Source organism: Podarcis melisellensis, assembly GCF_964234715.1.
Source record: "Podarcis melisellensis genome assembly, chromosome: 16".
Lineage (NCBI taxonomy): Eukaryota > Metazoa > Chordata > Lepidosauria > Squamata > Lacertidae > Podarcis > Podarcis melisellensis.
Window position 1 is genome coordinate 41,815,637 of NC_138533.1, and position 17,463 is coordinate 41,833,099.

The 17,463-nt window shown below is 45.4% G+C and overlaps 1 protein-coding gene across 1 annotated transcript in view; it reads right to left on the reverse strand.

The window, feature by feature from the left end:
* MYO18B (myosin XVIIIB) overlaps positions 1–17,463 on the reverse strand; it is a 258,709-nt gene that overhangs the window by 129,639 nt on the left and 111,607 nt on the right. The window contains exons 17-25 of the mRNA XM_081892930.1: positions 16,444–16,524; positions 12,762–12,909; positions 11,620–11,779; positions 8,824–9,007; positions 6,718–6,922; positions 4,252–4,361; positions 2,365–2,430; positions 2,100–2,228; positions 858–1,001 (exon numbers count right to left, since the gene is read on the reverse strand). Of these exons, the coding sequence (XP_081749056.1) occupies positions 858–1,001; positions 2,100–2,228; positions 2,365–2,430; positions 4,252–4,361; positions 6,718–6,922; positions 8,824–9,007; positions 11,620–11,779; positions 12,762–12,909; positions 16,444–16,524 (1,227 nt within the window). The remainder of the gene's footprint in view (positions 1–857; positions 1,002–2,099; positions 2,229–2,364; positions 2,431–4,251; positions 4,362–6,717; positions 6,923–8,823; positions 9,008–11,619; positions 11,780–12,761; positions 12,910–16,443; positions 16,525–17,463) is intronic.

Below are 17,463 nucleotides of genomic sequence, written 5' to 3' on the forward strand. Positions count from 1 at the left end.
CACTGAGGCAAAACATAAACTAGCCCCTGGGGACTCGCCAGTGAGAATCAAGTCCACCTATTCATTTGCCACATGGGTTCCGTCAGGCTTGGTCACACCACAATGCGACAGGATGCTGTGATGAAGGGAAAGTGACATATTTCATTTACAAAATGTTTTAGGTTCAGCAGTTGGCTGGTTGGTCAAATGGCAACAGGTAAGATATAAACAGGCAGGCAGGCAGGCAAAGATGCCTTGTATTGGCTCAGATTATTTGTATTTCATCAGAACATAAGAACAGTTTGCGGGAACAGGCCAGCATCCTGACCTCAGAGTAGCCACCCAGATGCCTATTATGGGAAACCCCCAAGCAGGATCCAAGCACAAGAGCCCTCTCCTCTCCTGGGGTGTCCAGAAGCATTGCTGCTTCCAGCTGTGGAAGCAAAACTGCAATGGCCAGTAGACAGTGACAGCCCTCACGTTCTTGAACTTGTCTAATCCTTTTGAAATTGTCTCTTTTGCATCAGCCTGTGACCTGATCCTTCTAACTGAAGTTGCTGCAGATCAAACCTGGGACTTCTGCATGCCAAGGAAGTTCCCTTGCCTATCACAGATCTATGGGCCCTCTGAGACAGCACCTTTTAAGCACTGTTCTAGTAATTACTGAAGTACTGAACATGATGACTTTGGGGGTTCTATAATTTCCCATTCCATATCTCTATTCATTCAATTTCCCCAATAGAGTTGGTGCCAAAAGTATAGAAAAGAATGATATGGACAGTGGCTTTGCTCTGTGGCTCATGGGAGTCCCAGCAGAACCCCTCAGAGGTCTACCTCACCATGTCTGTCCTCACCTGTCCTTCACAGTTGTCACCTACCTCTCTGACTCGGAGCTGACCTTCTGCAAGGCTGGTGCTCAACAGTGGCCGGATGCCACACATCAGTTGCCACCAGGGCCAGCCCTTCACAGCTTTGAAGATGGCCAAGTTCTTCTGGATGCACCGAGCAGCCAAACGCTGAATCTGAAAGGAGAGCAGGAGTCCCCCTCAGAGCCCAGAGGGAGCAAACCATCCCAGGCAGCTGTGGAGAGAGGGAACTCTGCCCTGGGCTAACCTGGGCACTGGGGCTCAGGTTCAACTACTAAACAGTGGCAGCAAACATTCCCTCCGCCCAGTCCCACCCCCAACACTGCATGGGGCAGAGAAGAGAGGGGAGATTGTTCTGTCTGGGAAACAGAAATGCTTGTGCTGATGGAGCAAGCATAACAGCACAATTCCTCCCTATTATTTATTTCATAACATTTATACACTGCTTGATTGATTTTTATAAAAAGCTTGAAATGATTTACAAAAAGGAGATAACAATGAACTTATCAATAAGAAAAAATAATAGCAATAATTTAAGACTTTCAAAATGTTAAAATAACAGTAGACTTTGTAAACATCTAGGTAGGTTTTCCTAAACAAATATGTTTTTAGCAGGTGCCAAAAAGAGTAGAGCAAAGGCGCCTGCCTGGTAGCACTAGGCAGGGAGTTCCAAAGTGTAGCTGCTGCCACACTAAAGGACAGAGTTCTTATAAATGCAGAACAGGGATTATGGGGCACCCAGAACAATGCCAATTCCGCAGATGAAAGCAGTTGAGTGGGTGCATCTGGCAACTAAACTGATCCCAAGTTGTTAAGGACTTTATGTAGTAACAGTAACACCATGAACTTGGCCCGCTAGCAAATGGGCAACCAGTGCAGACCACTGAGCACAGGAATGATATGCTGACAAGGCCTCCCTCCTCTCCGCAATCGTGCTGTAGCCAACTGCAGCTTCCAAAGCAAGTGCAAGGGAAGCCCCTGAAGTAACTGACGCAGGAAAAGAGCTGGTTCAGAGTGGAGCAGATGGCCTTCACAGGTGCTGGATGCTATTTCATTAGGGAGTCTTAAGCTAGGGTTTCCATATTTCAAAAATTTATTTATTTATTTATTTATTTGCCCAAAGTTGTTTACGACAGCAAAATCACAGCTATGAAGAAGCCGTTGTGGTGGATTTGCTCAGCAGCATCCCAAGAGATGTCAACATTTACCATGACAATAACCCCTGGCTTTGCTAATCTTCAAAGAAGAGGTTACCTTTAATTTCTTATATTTCTGACGGGAGAGAAACCCCTTGCAAGCTGCTTGGAGGAAAATCAGATTCTGAGACACCAGTTTTTCCCTCTGCTTTTCTAGCCTAGAGAGGACTCCAGCTTTCAGGAACACCTGCCCAGAAAGAAAGAGAGAGAAAATCAAGCCACAGGATCCGAGCAGGATAAAAGTAGGGGATGCCAAAGGGACAACTCAAAAGCTGGCATTAATAACAGGGTGAGCTCAGGACCCCCGTTGACTTCCCCTGTACCTGAGTGCGACCCACAGCAATGGTCTTCTTCTCCAAATTGAGGGCCTGGATGAGCTCCTCCAGAGCCTGAAGAGAAAGGGAGAAGACATAGGAATGAAACTCTCCACATCTCCTTTTCTACCCAATAAGCAGAACCTGGGGGGGAGAGAATGGGGGCTTGTCCCCCATTATTGATCTCTGCATTATCCAAAACCCCTTGCAACCTTCCAATGAGCCTCAGAAGTCTGTGACAGAAGTCAAATCAAACACCAACGGAGCCAAAGATTTCTGTAGGTAAGAAAAGGATTGAACATGGGTCTTCAAGAACAGACCACTTGAAAAATTATACTAGTTAAAACACATCAAAACACATTTAGAATCAGCAATTAAAATGCAGTTTGACCTTACAGATGCTCAGTGTTCAGGACTGTCTGCACCTCAGTTTCCAAAGTCCTGTCTGGACAGGAAGGCCTTAGCCTGCTGGCAGAAGGATGAGAAACTGGGAGCCTGTCTAGCCTTTCTTGGGATGAGATTCCACAGCATGGAAGCGGCCACAGGAAAGGCTTGCTCTCACCGTGCCTCTGATGTCATGGGACCAAGGGAATTCTGACATTCGTGGGACCAACATGACTATCTTGCCTGCCTTATGTAACCAGCCCAACCCACCAACAGCTTGGCAAAACTTCCAATGAAAGAATAAAACTAAGAATAGGGAAAAGCTGCATTCCTCAACCCATACCCTTGATTTCCCCGCAGCACCAAGTAACAACATTGACCTTTTCTGACTGTCAAGATTTTCTTTTTGAAACCTGAAGTCTTAACTGAAATGCACATGCACAGCCTTTGTTGCCCCATGCAGCGCTCTCTCATGCGCTCTCTCTCTCTCTCTCTCTCTCTCTCACACACACACATCTGCAATTCAGCTCCCAGCTGTGTGATGCCCCCTGAATACACAGCAGTTGGTTCACACACAGCCTCATTGCAATTGGGATTTGTAAGCGGGGGAAGAATCTGTGAAGGAGCTTGCAAAATCCCTCAGAAAATTAAGAGAAGGAGATCAATTTTGCACAGAGGCTTCCATTATGCAGAAGCGGGGGGGGGGGGGCTGAATTTTCAAGAATTTAGCCACTGTTCTTCATCCCTCCTCTTCTTCTTTGTTTGCTTATATTATAGCCTCTGATCTCTCTGGATAAATGTATTTTTTGACAGCCACTTGATTATTAATGTCACCTAGTAGTATCAGTTAACACAGAAATAATAAATAATAATAATAGAAGTTAATTCATTCTCGTTTATTTAATCCATTTTGTCTGATTTAATCAGTATAATTGGGGAGGGAGTTGAATTAATAGAATTTGGAATTACTTTAATCTTACATGAAATTTTTAGCTTGTAATTTGTCTGCAATTAATCTAACTATGCAATTTGTATTTTCTGATTCTCCTTTTCAGTTATCTTTTCAGCGATTTCCCCCCATATTAATATATATTACTTTATTTTTTGAGTATAGATATATTTCTCCTCACCCCCTTTTTAAAGGGATTTATGTTAACAGGTTCTTAATATTCTAACAGATGGTTTCATGATGTCTGTTTATATGGTCTTCCTTATATAACAATCTCTTTTTCTTCCCATTTATTTTTTCTTTTTTATTAGATAGGCACCTTCATAACACAATGATGAGCCAATGCTATTACACCTATAATAGCAGGTAAATAACAATATTTCAGGTGAATGATGATATGGAAGCACATTTCTGGACCATTATACAACAAGCAGTATTTGTTTATTATTGTTATAAGCAGCAGCAGCAGCAAAAACAGCAGCAACTTAGCCGAAATATATTAATATTTCTAAAGTGCCTCTGCTGCCTGTGGTGTCTTTGCTCATCCTCCGCCCATGGCTCACCTTATTTTCATCTGTCATCTCATAGGCTGAGCTGTATTTTTTCATCATTGGCTGAGCCAGGATCTGGAACTGGTGTCGGAACTGCGTGCGCACCATACGATCTGCGTACCCTGCAAGGCAAGCAAAAGGGGCATTTGCTGAGGGACTGAGCAGATTTGGCAAAGGAGAGTCTGGTTCCTCCCAGGGCTCACTCAGTTGCCAGAGGATAAGAAGCCACTGAGGCCACCTCCCAAAGACTGGCAAATCCATCTGTTTCTCTTTCAGTTTCTCATTTTTATAATCTTAAATTCAGTTTGCCACATTCCCACATCAGTTTGCAATTTTAATTTTTAAAAGTCTCCCTCCAAATTTGAGAGTGTATCTTTCCTAAAGTGCATATTTTCATATGCTGTTTGGCTTTCTGTTCATATACATTTTTGGAAGTAATTTTCCCCAGCATAATGCATTTTCTACATTATTGTCACTAGGGTTTTCATTTTTTTACGCATAGGTATCCCTAATATGTTCGTGTTTCATTATCAGGAACCCCTGGCAACCTTCTGGGAAGCCCCAGGAGCCTGTGACATGCACTCAGATCAAACACCAACAGTCTCAAATAGTTCCACAACTAAGTAAGGATTTGAATGTGGGTCTTCCACACTGCCACCAGCAACTAGTGCTCTGACTGCCTTGCTTATCCAAACCAACCCACCAGAAACCTGGCAAATCCTCAAGACCTAACAAATCCTTTTTAAAAGAAATTATTTAGAAACTATATTATATAAATATTTGTTGGAAATGTAAAGAACATTAAGGGACATTTTATCATGCTTGGTGGACACATAAAAAAGCAAAAAAATAAAAGGAAAAAAAGATAGAAATACATACACTGATATGGAGAACATTTAAGATTAATTATCAACTGGAGCCAGAACTCTGTCTGCTGGGACTTATGGATATACAGTTACAAAAGGAATATGGAACTTTGTTTCAATATATGATCACAGCTGCGAAACTTTTACAGGCACCAAGCTGGAAGGACCCATCATTTCCAACAATGGAAGAATGACTGTTAAAACTAAGAGACTTAGCTGAGATGACGAAAATGACATGTTTAATCAGAGAAAAGTCATTATTAACATTTGTTAAAGACTGGAAACCTGTCACAGACTTTTTGCATGAAAAAGAAAAAGAAATAATGATATTTGGATTTGAGGATTGAACATAATGTTTGTGTATAGAAAGTGGCTTTGTTGGGTGTTATATTGGATTGGACAAAGTGAATACTGTTTTTATATAGCAGAAGTACTTTACTTTCTAAATCTTATTTTTCTATCTTTTTCTTTTAACCTCCTTTCTATTCTTTTCCTTTCCTTTTCTTTTTTTCTTTCTCTCTCCTCCCCTTTTTATGTTTTCACTGTATCTAGATAAAAGTCTTAGTTTGGTTTAAAAGGGGGGGAAGATATTAAGTTTTTTATTTTTCTCTATAAACCTTAATAAAATTTATAACAAGAAAACAAAAGAAAAGACCTCACACATCTGATGAAAACATAAAACTGAGAGCAAAGATGAACCGTCTCCTTTCCATGCTCCTTCTCTCTTCCCAGCAGTGCAGTGTGATGAAACTGGTGCAGCAAGCACCTCTTTAAAGTAGTTTGACTTCACCACCACTCAGCTGATCCTGGAACTTTGACAGGTGTCAATCACCCAGTGTCATCAGTCCCACCCACTTGCCAAGGTTGGGTCACAAGGAGATGGGGTACTTAGGAATCCAGCCCTCTGGCTGGATCCAATTCTCTAGTCATGCTACAGCCCTCCAACTTGCATCATTCCTGCCCACAGGCCATGCTGGTTGGGGCTGATGAGAGATGGGAGTCTAACAATATCCAGAGGGCAGCAGGTTCTCCTGCCCTGCTGCAGAGGAACTGTAACACTCCCTGCACCGAGTCAAGCACCCTAAGAACATAAACAGAGTCTGGCTTCTAGGTCAAGCAAAAGGTAACCCATCTAGTCCAGCATCCTGTTCTCACAGTGGCCAACCAGTGGCCTCAACGGGAAATCTGTAAGCAGGATCCATGCACAACATCCCTCTCCCCTCCTGTGGCTTCCAGAAACTGGCATTCAGAAGCATTACAACCTCCAACTGTGGAGGCAGAGCAGAGCCCTCCTGGCTAGGAGCCCTCGATAGCCCTCTCCTCCTCCATGAAATTGACTAATTCTCTTCTAAAGCCATCTGGACTGCCTCCTGTGGGAGGAAGTTCCATAGTTTAACTATGTGCTACATGAAGAAGGACTTTCTTTCATCTGTCCTGAGTCCTCCAACATTCAGCTTCTTTGGATGTCCATGTGTTCAAGTGTTATGAGAGAGTGAGAGAAAAATATTCCTCATCCACTTTTTCCATGCCATGCCTCTTTTTATAAATGTCTACCCAATGAGTAGATGCAGGATGCCCCCAGCCATTCCATGCAACAGAAACCCTCCTGCACCTATCCTGCTGAGCCGTAATGCATCCAATATCTGGCCCCCGGAGAGCTGGGCTCGAAGGGCGGAGATGTCCCATCCTGCTGCTGTTCCCCCTGGCATCAGACAGGACTGCAGAACGGTGCCTCCTTCTCTGTCCATTTCTGTTCTTGCAATGAGGCAATGGACAAAGTGAATCTGGGATCTCTTCACTAGGTTGATGAGAGAATCCTACGGAAGTGGAGAAAAACACAAAGGAATTGAGTTCCTGATCTTCTGCTTGAAGATTATAGACCACATTCACACCATACAAAAGTTGTTATTCCAGAGTTACAATTTCCAGAGAGGGTCAACGATCAATCCCTCTTCACAGGAAACTCTGGACAGTCAACCTCTTTTTCACTTCTCTCTCTTACTCTCTCATCCACCCACCCACTTTTTGCATCTGATTGCAAAGTGCAGGTTTGAATCCCCACTCTGCCATGGAGCTCCCTGAGGCAGTCACAAACTCACAGCCTAACCCACCTCACAGGGTTTTTGTGAGGATAACATGCAGCGGGAAGAAGCAGGTATATTACATGTGCCTTGAGCTCTTTGGAAGAAGGAAGGCGGGATATAAATGCAATCAATCAATAAAATAAACAGGGACAAAAGACATCATAATGTAGCAAAAAAGTTTCAAATAAAAGCCAACCACACAAATAATAATAAAATCAGCCAGAGCAGCAATAAAAACCACATAGATAACATTCTTAAGACCACTGTCTGTTCACAGAAAAAACGGCATCAAGTAAATGGAACTGCTAAGTATCTAGAAACACTCAAATAGAAAAATATTTGTTTTCTGCCTTGTCAATCAGACTCTCAAGTTGCTAAAGCTGTTGTTGTTTTTTAAAAAAAAAATTGGAGAAATAATAAAAACCTAGCACTTGGTTTTCCCTGGTGAGGTTTCAAAAGCTGCCTCCATCCTCTCTTACAAACCGTTGTGCATAATACTCTTTTTAAAAATCATAGAATGGGAAAAGCTCACTAACTGAAGACTCCCTGGAAAAATACCAAGTATCGCATCCAAAATACCATATTTACTTGAGTCTAATGTGCCATCGAATCTAATGCGCACCTCAATTTTCAGAACCTTGAAACCAAAAAAAGTATTTGCTAGTGAATGTCAATGTGCCATCGAATCTAATGGCATCTTAATTTTCACAGTGTAATTTGGCCAATAAAGGTGAGCATTAGATTTGAGTAAATATGGTATGTACAACAACTTTCTGTTTCCGTGCGCTGCTGTACGCTGGCTCCCTCAGCCAATAAAGCGAGATGAGCGCCGCAACCCCAGAGTCGGTCACGACTGGACCTAATGGTCAGGGGTCCCATTACCTTTACAACAACTTTCACCACGTGGTGCCCTCCAGAGGTTTGTCAGCACAGCTGTATGATGCTGAGGCTGATGGAAGTTCAAGTAAGAAAATATGGAAGGCCCCAGGTTGGGGGAGGATAAATGTATTGGTTTGATTGCAGATCCCAAATCTGTGATCCACTGTGTGTGGGGTTAGAATTTATGAGAGGAAACCTGCTGAACCAGTCATAGTAGTTCCTCGGTTAAGGTAAAGCCCTTGGCTGGCCAGTTAAGTACTGTCATTTACTTGCCCAAAGTGATTGCTCTATTGCCATAGAGGAAAATGGGCAGGCATTTCCCACCTCGCTTGGCTGGATGCCACATCATCCTTGTGGGGAGAACAATAAGCCATGACGTGTGGGGTGGGGGAAAGAATTTTGGCTCATGCTGGAAATTTGAGATTCAAAGCTGTGAGTTTGGGGGTCCCCTGGAACCCTATGGGGAAACAAAATCTGTTGGGGAGTCAACATTATGAACCCATACATCCTGTGCTCAGGTGTATACATGTGAAAATAAAGCCCTATAGCCTAAAGACTTTCACATTGACATGGCTGAACTTCATTCCAAGGAAACCAAACCCCAGGAAAGTGCAGGCACCCCTGGAGCCTCATGCCACTTGGGGACTGGGGGGCATACAACAGCATAATAACTGAATAACTTAAAGGAAAACTGGGCTTGATGCATAAAAAAGTCCTGGGCCCCTCTGCCAGTTCTAGGCAACCCTTTCGCTCACCAGCTGAAGCTTGATCTGAGCACACACAGACTTCTTCTTCACAGCTGCAAAGCTGCTAGTGAAAGTCTTCCTCACGCAGCCAACTCGCTGCAGTGCTTGCTGGGAGTTCCCCTCCAGTCCCGCAACAGACCGGCATATCAGGGGCACTTTGGACCGCAACAGAAATAGTTTCTTCAGAGGGTCTCTGTGGAGAGGGAAATACATCACCCAACCTTAAGAGCTGCCATTGTATGGTATAAGATGGGCCTTGGTTAGTGTGTGTAAGGGAGGGAGGGAGATCCTTGTGCATCTCCAAAATAGGGTTGCAAGGTCAGAAGCATCCCAGAGCCTGAGATTTCAGGGCCCAAACCTGAGACCAAGGGGCAGCCCCTAGCAATGTCACAAGAGTGATGTCATTATACATGACCCATTAATCATTTAAGAAGACCGTCCAGGAGTTGCTGTGGGCAGCAGAGGCAGCAGGGCTCAGCTCCTGCTGCTCCTCTCCACATGCCCCACTCACTTAGAATCATAGAATTGTAGAGTTGGAAGAGATTCCAAGGGTCATCTGGTCCAACCCCCTGAAATGCAGGAACTCAGCTAAAGCACCCCAGACACTTGGCCATCCAGCCTCTGCTTAAAAACCTCCATTGCCCATTCCACTGTCAAACAGCTCTTACCGTCAGAAGGTTTACCGTATTGTTCGCTCTATAGGACGCACCCGACCATAGGACGCACCTTGTTTTAGAGGGGGAGAACAAGAAAAAAAAATCTCCCCCTCTCTGCCCAGCGCAGAAGGTGCCGTTCAAGGTGCCTTCAGTCGCCTTCAGGTGGCTACCTTGGAAGACTGGAGAGCAAGAGGGGTCGATGCACACCGACCCCTCTCGCTCTCCAGGCTTCAGTGAAGGCAACCCAAAGCCTCTGGAGCACGGTGGGAGTTCCCGCTGCACTCTGGAGGCTTTGGGTTCCTTTCGACCTGCTCTTTGGGGCTGGTGGGGGGAACCCCCCCGCCAGCCCCAAAGAGCAGGTTGGGGAGCAGCAGAAAGGCACGCAGGCAGAAGAGGCTTCTGCCATAGCTGCGCGCAACCTCTCCAGCTGGGAGAGGCTGCGTGGGGCTAAAGAGGAAACCAACCATAAATGAAATTTAACTTAAACATTAACATCCTTAGATCTTCACCTTATGGAATTAATATTCCTAGCTGCTTCCCAGCCAACCATAAATGTACATTTTTAAGCCTCCTCCTCCTCCTCTTCTTCTTCTTCTTCTTCTTCTTCTTCTTCTTCTTCTTCTTCTTCTTCTTCTTCTTTCTTGCTCTTGCTCTTGCTCTTGCTCTTGCTCTTGCTCTTGCTCTTCCTCTTCCTCTTCCTCCTCCTCCTCCTCCTCCTCCTCCTCCTTTTTTGGGATTAATGGGAGGAGGAGCAGGGGCCACAGGCTGCCTTCTGAAAGCGAATCACTTTCGCCTCCAATCATGGAGATTTCAAATCCCCAGGGGATGTTCCAATTCAAATTAAAGTTCTATTGTTCATTAAGGGAAGGAAGGCAACCAGTGCAGAGAAAGGGGAGAGAGTGCTAAATGGGCAGAGATGCAGGACTGATTTTGCAGATATTAATTAAATAAAATTTTAAAATGTTCTAAGCTGTTTGGCTGAGGTGTCCTCGCCATACCCACCACCCTCCAAAAATTAGGTGACTCTGCCTCTGCCTCAGTTTACCTTGCAAAGGTGCTTCTTCTCCCTCTGGTGCAACATCACCTTCCCCATTTTTCCTGACTGCTCCCTTAGAGATGGGATTCTCTGTGGCCTCTTGAAGAGACCTGCATTGGCTTCCAGTACATTTCCAAGCACAATTCAAAGTGTTGGTGCTGACCTTTAAAGCCCTAAACGGCCTCGGCCCAGTATACCTGAAGGAGTGCCTCCACTCCCATTGTTCTATCTGGACACTGAGGTCCAGCTCCAAGGGCCTTCTGGCAGTTCCCTCGCTGTGAGAAGCGAAGTTACAGGGAACAAGGCAGAGGGCCTTCTCGGTGGTGGCGCCCGCCCTGTGGAACATCCTCCCATCAGATGTCAAGGAAATAAGCAACTATCCTACTTTTAAAAGACATCTGAAGGCAGTCCTGTTTAGGGAAGTTTTTAACATTCAGTGCTGTATTGTGTTTTTAATATTCTGTTGGGAGCCACCCAGAGTGGCTGGGGAAACCCAGGCAGATGGGCGGGGTATAAATAATAAATTATTATTATTATATTATTATTATTACTTGTAAATAATATTTTTTTCTGCTTGCTTTTACCAAGTCATTCATATAATTTAACAAAAAACTGGGGTCTTGTGGGATGGCATCTCCTAATATATTTTCCACTTGGTACTTAAATTAAATTCCAATACCTTTTTTGCTAGTTAACAACCCCACCACATGTGATAGCAATCTCCCTCTTGCTCTGGGGCATTTCCAACACATAGCTGAATGTGTTCCACTTATTTATGAATCATGGTGATGGGAGACTGCCATGTCATCGTGACTTAATAGCAGTTTCCACTTGTGTTCCTGTCCTTCTGTGGGCCTTCAATTCTCCCCGATGCTGATCCCTTTTAAAACCAGCCATCAGCACACCACTGGGCATTGAATTTAATCAATTAATTCTGAAGCACAATATGAACGACTGCATCTCCTCCCTCTTAGCTTTATTGGGTGAGGAGTTCAAATTCCAATATCAAGTGATAAATAAATTGCATGAAATAAAACTAAACAGATAAACTTCCCCCAGGACCTGAGTTTGGCGCTGCCTCTGGCATGGAATTCTGCATGCAGAAGAACTTACATTTTCGACTCCTGCAGGACTTGGATGGCATTCTGCACTGAGAGGTTCCACTTGGCTTTGTTCACCCAGCCAGTGGCATCATAGCGGACGGGGTCTTGGCCGAGCTGGTGGGCGATCTCGAACTGCAGGGCCTGCTCACACTTGCGCAGGGATCCCTGTCCTGCAGTGAAGAGACATCGACAAAATAGGAGAGGGTTACTTAAGTGGGAGGAAAGGGAATGAGCAAATGGCAGGTGCAGGCCAAGGGAGGGGTAAAAGGACTTTCCAAGGAATGGCAAGGGAAATCTCCAAAACAGTGGCGTAGCGTGGGGGTGCAGGGGGGGGGGCGGCCGCACCGGGCGCAACATCTGAGAGTTAGGGTTAGGGGGCGCAAATCCATGGTTAGGGGGCACAAATTACTTGCCTTGCCCCGGGTGCTGACAACCCACACTACGCCACTGCTCCAAAATGGTGTGAATGAGTGACCTAGGTGAAATCTTGCCTTGTACCACTTGGGAGCTCTCAGCAAGGGTTAGAATCCACACAGGGAGCCCCATTGTCCCTTAAAACATGAAAGGTCATTTCTGAAAAGGTCAACTAAAATGATTGAGGGGGTAGAGCAACTCCCCTATGAAGAAAGGTTGCAGTGTTCAGAACATTTTAGCTTCGAGAAAAGAGGAGTAAAAGAAGTGTATAACATTATGCCTGGCAAGCAGAAAGTGGATACAGAAAAGCTTTCCACCCTCTCTCATAACTCTAGAAATCAAGGACATCCAACAAAGCTGAATGCTGGAAGATTCAGGACACTTAAAACAGGCCTCTGGTCTCCTTGGGTGTAGCAGCAGAGGTGGTGAATGGAGGACAAAGGGCACTTCACCAAGTCCAGCTTTGAAAGGCTTTGACCCCACCCTCCCATGAGTCTTGACTGACAGGCGGTTGTATCCAGCCAATCATGTGACCAGGAAGATGCCCTGATGCCAATAGGTGGGAGATGGGCAACCCAAGGGTCAATGGGCCAGAGACAGTCCCATTTGCAGACAGTGGAGCCTTGGATGGAGGCTGGGCAGTCTTAAAGAGCCAGGCTGTGGACAGACCTGTACCAAACCAGCCACATAATGTCCCCAACCCCATGTCAACAGGAGCTGAGGGCCCCTCCATTTTACCTTCATTGATCGGACCCTCCTTCACAAAGTAAGAGCATAGACGGTTGAGCGCAGTGCTGTCACTAGAGCCTTGGATCAAGGCCTCCTCATCCAGAATCCAGAACAGGCCCTTGGGGTCTTCTGCCTGGCCCCCAGGGGTGGCATGGACCTAGAGGGGCAGGAGAAACAGACCAGCTATTGTAAGTTGGGTATTGTATTGCTGAGGTCACTGGACTTCCCCTGGTGCCCATGAAGCACCTGAAGCCTCCCCACCCATACTTCTTGTGAGGGGTGAGAGTGGTTGCCTTTCCCGCCTGCTTGAAAAGCCCCTAGAGGAAAAGGAAGAAGCTGGAAGTGTGCTGCTCTTTCCAGCTTCTGATTTCAGTTCTATGTGCTTTTCACAGCTCAGGTGAGCATTGAAACAGATAGCAGAGCATCCATGAAGGTTGGAAGGAAAGGGATCTGGAAGAAAGAAAGTGGGGTGACTGGAAGGGAGAAAGTGGGGTGCTGAAGGCATGGGGGAGGGGAGCACTGCGAGAGAGAGAGAGAGAGAGAGAGAGAGAGAGAGAGAGAGAGAGAGAGAGAGAGAGAGAGAGAGAGAGAGAGAGAGAGCTTTGTGCCAGGGAACTGCCATCAGTGCGGAATGGAGAGAGCAAAAGCCAGAGGGATTATAGAGAGCCTCCAGGGATCGGGAGAAGCAGCTCATCTTCTGGGGAAGAGAATAAACGCAGCTCCAGTGGAGAGGGGGTGCAGGAGTTGGAAGCGGGGAGGCGGTCCCATGACTCCTTGCCTGGGACAAGCGGGGAGGGAAGGGTTCCTCTGCTGCCCACGCCCTCTCTGCGCAGAAGGCTTTCGCGCAGAGAGGGAAGGCGGAGACTGGGCGTGAAGGAGCTTCTTTGCTGGAGGAAGTTTAAGAAATGCCCACTCACGGATTCTGCCAGCGATTGAGTCAGCCACGGGTGAGTGGCTCTCCGGACAGATAAAGTTTACATTAGCAGCCAGCCAGGGAGAGATTTGCCTGCTTGCGCACGAGCAACCCCTTGGAAACCTAACAGTCTGTTTACTAATCTCTGGCCCCAAACTGTCACAAAATCACAGATCACAACTGTCACTGCTGATAGAATCATAAAAATCATCCAGCCTTGCCATGGTTCAAAAACATGGATCTGAGACATGGAACCTTCTGGATCTTTATAATATTTTTTTTAAAAAAAACCAAAGGATTCCCTCCAAATCCCTACTAAATCATAGGTCACCTCTATGCATGTCCACAGATGTGTCCTGTGATTTGTTGGAAAGCTTGCTGTGAATGTGATCCTATGTAAAAATTATGAAAATCCTCACTATTCTGCATTTCTGTGGTTTTCACTGTGCGCTTGACCAGTGCAAGCTTTACTTTGAGGGTGTTTTGAGAGGAGCTCCATGTAAAAATCGTGGAACTGCAAGAAAAATGCATTTCGGTTCTCCTGGATCAGATATTCATCCCCATCCCTTGGAGAAGAAAGAAAGAAAGTCTGTGTGTGCATCCTCAGTCTCCCTCTCTCTCTCTCTATGTCTGGGGGTGACCCTGGTGACAGGAAAAGCACCCAAAGGTGGCGTGCACAGTGCACTCTCAACATTCCAAGGGTGCTCATGGGCTACATGGTGTCCTGGGACTTTTATAGGCAGTCTCTCAGGCTGAAAGACAGGAATGGGTCCTGTGGTCCTACAGATACTGCTGAAGTGGAATTCCTATCTTGCCTTCACCATTCTGCCTGGGGCTGATGGGAGTCCAGCAGCAACTGAGGGACATATGTCCTCCATCTTGATACATAACACAATCCATATCACTTTTCTGTTGATAGTACTCCAAGTAAAGATCATTTGCCACCCACAGGCCACCCCCAGAAACCAAACTGTAATTTTGTCACTTGGAGAGAGAGAACCAAGTGTGCCAGCCTCCAATTGGACAGTGCCCGTGACGTCAGTTGTGACGGGTCACCAGACCAATTTAATGTTAGGATTAAGGTTATGTTTTGCATTTACCACCTATGGTGCGGGGTGGTTTGCATTTCCTGCCTTTAAATATATATATATAATTTTTATTAAATTTTCTGTTTTACAATTTCAAATAAACATTTTACATCCTTATTATATCAATGATTTCTCTTCTTCTCTTTCCTTGGTTCATTTCCCTTCTTCATTTCCCTTGGTTCATATCTTAAATCTCTGCATATTTTACAAAAAGTATACCAATCGGTTTTCCACTATTGCATCCATCAAAACATACCGTATTTTTCTCTGTATAATACGCAGATTTTTTCTCCTAAAAAGGAAGGGGAAATGTCTGTGCGTGTTATTGAGCGAATGTGGGGGGTGGGGTGTCCCTGGAGCCGACTAGGGCAGCGCAGGAACAAAAATCAGCAAAAATCAAATCGTGTGTTGCGTCGGAGAAGGGAAACCTGAAAAGAGGAAGTTGCTGCTTTCCTGCATTCTGCCTCAGGGTCTTACTGCCCACCTTCTTGTGTTTCATTGCTGTGTTTGCTCAAACGGAACAAAGAGCAGGCAAATCCCCTCCCCTCCAGGCAAGCAGAGGGGAAAGCAGAGCGTCCTTCTCTCTAATTCCTCTCCGTGCTCCGGCTGTGCTCGCAGGCAGCCAGAAAACATGCAGGAGAGGGGGGGGGGAAGGAGGGAGGGCTGGCTGGCTTCGGTTTGGGGAAACTTTTGCCTTTCCTCCCTCCCGTTAAATCGCTCTCCTGCATTCTTAGCCAGCTGCTTCTCTGCACACCGCTCTCGTGCTCCTTGTCCCTTCTAGGTTTTTCCTTCCCTCCCCACTTAAAATGTAGTTACAAAGCATGGATCCACATGGATCCTCAGGATCTTTGGATTGGGCCACCCCAAATTCACCATCAGATCACACAGCAGCCTGCCCCCCCCAAATCACGCACCCACTGTTGTCTGGGGCTGCAATGGTGCAAAAATGTGGTTAAAAAGCATGGATCCACATGGATCCTCAGGATCTTTGCATTGGATCACCCCAAATTCACCATCAGATCACATGTCTGTGGCCACAGCATGAAGCACAAAAATGATACATCCACTGTTTCATTCAGAATTTTTTTCCTTGTTTTCCTCCTCTAAAAACGATGTGCGTGTTATGGTCAGGTGCGTGTTATAGAGCGAAAAATACGGTATTTACACTATTGAATTTATCTTAATGCTGCCTGCATTTCCTGCCTTGGCACCATAATGGTCTTGGGCACCTCCACCCTTCATGCATAAACATGCCTTTTCCATGCAAACTCAGAGGGCAGCTCCCAGCATATTCACTGTATACTTTTCAGCACCTGCCAAAAATGTTATTGTTTAAACTACGCAGATGCTAAGAAAGTTGAGGTAATTTTACTCTGTTTCAGTATTTTAATTTTGAATGTTTTAAAGTATGGTTGTGAATTTTGCCTTTGATTTCCCAGCAATCCCTCCAGGCCTATGGTGATCATTCTGCTCTTGCCACAAAGACTTCAAAGCTCTCCATCTTCACTCTCTGCCACAGGAAAAGTCTTAATGTAGCAGCAAACACAGCCGCATCCTTCACAGAAAAACAAGATCCCTCAACTGGGTATTCTGCATTGCACTTAAATTCCTGCCAGGCCAAGGCAGTGGCAAAATGGCAGCACTCACCTCCCTCCCCCCATTCCATACACCCCTTTCATTTCTTAATTACCTGGGATGAGTTTTGATCTGCAATGGCTACTGTGGTTGCTGGGGAGACTTCGGGGAGATCAAATGGCACCTCAATATTTTCCTAGAAGACATGAAGGACAAAGACAGAGTTTATATTTGAGTGATAGAACAAAAGAACCCATCTCACACATTTTTTAAAAAATATAGTCGTGTATTTTTACTTTTTCTCTCTGCCTTTGGTGGCATTCTGAAGCTTGCTGATCAAAGCAACCTCTTTGAAGTGCCAACTCCTCTGGAGCCAGAGTTGTCTCCCGTCTTCCAAGTCATTCTTGTCGCAATGGCGGGGGTGGGGTAAATATTAAGCAGGCTTCATAAGCAATGGGTGCCCTGACAATAAGAGGACGTCGGGAGAATGCACCACACAAGACCTAGTCATTTCCTTAAAATGGGGAGCTTCCCCACGAAAATGTTGTGGATTCTACACCCCATTCATCATATATTCTTTGCAAATGCAGGTGCTGAGTAAAGATCATAGAATCATAGAACTGTAGAGTTGAAAGGGACCCTGAGGATCATCTACTCCAACCCATGCAATGCAGGAATCTCAACTAAAGCATCCATGACAGGTGGCCATACAGCTTCTACTTAAAAACCTTCAAGGTCCACAACCTCCCTAGGGAGACAGTTCCTCTCTCAAACAGCTCTTACTGTCAGAAAGTTTTTCCTGATGTTTAGCTGGAATCTCCTTTCTTGAAACTTGAAGCCAGAGCAGGAGAAAACAAGCTTGTTCCCTCTTACATAGAAGAGGGACAGCCCTCTTTTCCAGGCTAAACATACCCAGCAACTGTTCCTCATAAGGCTTGCTTTCCAGATCCTTGATCATCTTGGCTGCCCACCTTTGCACACTTTTCCAGCTTGTCAATATTCTTCTCACCAAGGCAGAATAGAGTGGAGCTATTACTTCCCTTGTCCTGGACACTAGACTTCTTTAGATGTAGCCTAGTATAGTATTAGGTTTTTTTGCTGCTCCTGTATCACACACATGTTAAGCTTGTTGTCC